The following is a 2,500-nucleotide window of genomic DNA, read 5'->3' as shown; positions in this document are numbered from 1 at the left end:
CTATGAACTTATTATTAAAACTTTATTTAATTAATCTCAAATACATATGTGTATTTGTGTACGGTGTGTATAGTGGTGTGTAGTGGTGCAATTTGTGTACAGTGGAGCGTAGTTGTGTATGGTGAGTATAATTGTGTGTAGTGTACATAGTATGTACACATGTATGATGTGCATAGATGTGTTTAGTGGTGTATGGTGTGTATAGTTGTCTGTAGTGGTGTATGGTGTGAAAAGCTGTGTATAGTTGTGTGTAGTGTATGGTGTATAGTGGTGCATAGTATGTACACACATGTATGGTGTGTATAATTGTGTGTAGTGGTGTATGGTGTGTATAATTGTGTGTAGTGGTGTAGTGTATGTATAGTTGTGTGTAGTGGTGTGTGTGTGTGTGTGTACAGTGGTGTGTAGTGTTGTGTGTCTGTGTGTGTGTGTGTACAGTGGTTTGTAGTGTTGTATGGTGTGTGTGTGTGTGTACAGTGGTGTGTAGTGTTGTATGTGTGTGTGTGTGTATACAGCGGTGTGTAGTGTTGTATGGTGTGTGTGTGTACAGTGGTGTGTAGTGTTGTATGGTGTGTGTGTATGTGTGCACAGTGGTGTGTAGTGTTGTATGGTGTGTGTGTGTGTACAGTGGTGTGTAGTGTTGTATGGTGTGTGTGTGTGTGTACAGTGGTGTGTAGTGTTGTGTGTGTGTGTGTGTGTACAGTGGTGTGTAGTGTTGTATTGTGTGTGTGTGTGTGTGTGTGTGTGTGTGTGTGTGTGTGTGTGTGTGTGTAGTGTTGTATGGTGTGTGTGTGTGTGTGTGTGTGTAGTGTTGTATGGTGTGTGTGTGTGTGTACAGTGGTGTGTAGTGTTGTGTGTGTGTGTGTACAGTGGTGTGTAGTGTTGTATGGTGTGTGTGTGTGTGTGTGTGTGTGTGTGTGTGTAGTGTACAGTCTTGTATGTTCTAGTTGCAATGCCAAATTTCCAAAACACTTTCATAGTTAAATTCCCACAATGCACTGGGGCAGGCTCACTGTCCAAATGATTTCTACATAATACCCACAATGCACTGTGGTGTCTGTAGGGAAGAGAAGTAGGACACTGTGTGTGTTCCCTGCAGGCAGCAGCATGGGTTTAATATTACTGATCATTCACCTGCTCGAAGAACTCATCCATAAAGTTTCCTCGGTCAATGTGAACGACTTCCTCATCATCATCACTGTCCTTAGCCTGGAAACACACAAACATCAACAGTTACACACTTAACTATACACACACACACACACACACACATACACAACTCACTTACAGCAGAAATAAAGCCTATTAATTAGTTACAGTATCTAAACATTATCACTGTGGGCGTGTCCCAAACCATGTGGGCGTGTCCCAAACTGTGTGGGCGTGTCCCAAACAACACATTTACATATACACCACTCATTATATAGTAACACTGTATTAAACAGAGATTTTACACATGATCAGTGCTGTGTTATTGTTTTGAACACGCACACACACACACACACACACACACACACACACACACACACACACACACACACACACACACACACACTACAGTAAACAGAGAAAGGTGTTTACAACATGACAGCTGCATGAAGGACATGAAATCACACACTGCTGATCTTCACATGTTGACCGGAAAAAATGGGCCACTGATACATAGATCCCATGTAGAGCGACTGCGTGAGTGTGATATAAATAACCTCACTGTGTGTGTGTGTGTGTGTGTGTGTGTGTGTGTGTGTGTGTGTGTGTGTGTGTGTGCTTGAGCTATCACATATGGCTGTGTGGGTAGAGAAGAGATGCTAGTCTATAATAGCCAAAAGCACATAATTCTTTCTTTTCTATGTTACACAAATAAACAGTTTAAATCTTCAGCCAATCAGATATCATCCCAGCGGTCACATGACATTGTGTAATGAATGAAACAAAATTTTATAGTGAACAGCATACTGGAAACAATAAAAAACAGACACAGCCATTTTAACATTATATTTCTATATGTTTATCTCTCTCACACACACACACACACACACACACACACACACACACACACTGTGATGTTCATTATTACAGTATTGTGTCATATCACTGATGTATTGTATGACTGATCATCCTCACTTTCACTTCCTCATGCATCTGTGTTTATCTGCTGGTGAATAATTAATGAGCTTTACAGCTCTCTCACTCTGTCTGGACACACACACATACACACACACACACACACATACACACACAGACACAGACGCATACATATGCTCAAACGCACATACACACAGTTGTGTATAGTGGTGTGTAGTGGTGTATGGTATGTATATGGTGTGTAGTGACACATACACACAGTCTCTCACACACACACACACACACACACACACATACACACACAGGCTCATACATGCCAAAACACACATATAAACAGTTGTGTATAGTGGTCTGTAGTGGAGTACGGTGTGTATATGGTGTGTAGTGTACTCTCTCACACGCACACACACACACA

At 41.4% G+C, this 2,500-nt stretch overlaps 1 protein-coding gene across 1 annotated transcript in view; it reads right to left on the bottom strand.

Annotated features, from left to right (window-relative positions):
- The window catches only part of stx1b (syntaxin 1B), a 32,265-nt gene that overhangs the window by 17,150 nt on the left and 12,615 nt on the right, over window positions 1-2,500 (bottom strand). Inside the window, exon 2 of the mRNA XM_060897468.1 lies at window positions 1,135-1,209. Coding sequence (XP_060753451.1) covers window positions 1,135-1,209 — 75 coding nt within the window. The remainder of the gene's footprint in view (window positions 1-1,134; window positions 1,210-2,500) is intronic.

This window comes from Tachysurus vachellii, chromosome 21 (genome assembly GCF_030014155.1).
Source record: "Tachysurus vachellii isolate PV-2020 chromosome 21, HZAU_Pvac_v1, whole genome shotgun sequence".
Lineage (NCBI taxonomy): Eukaryota > Metazoa > Chordata > Actinopteri > Siluriformes > Bagridae > Tachysurus > Tachysurus vachellii.
Note: the sequence above shows the minus strand (reverse complement) of the source record. Positions and strands in the feature narration are given on the sequence as shown.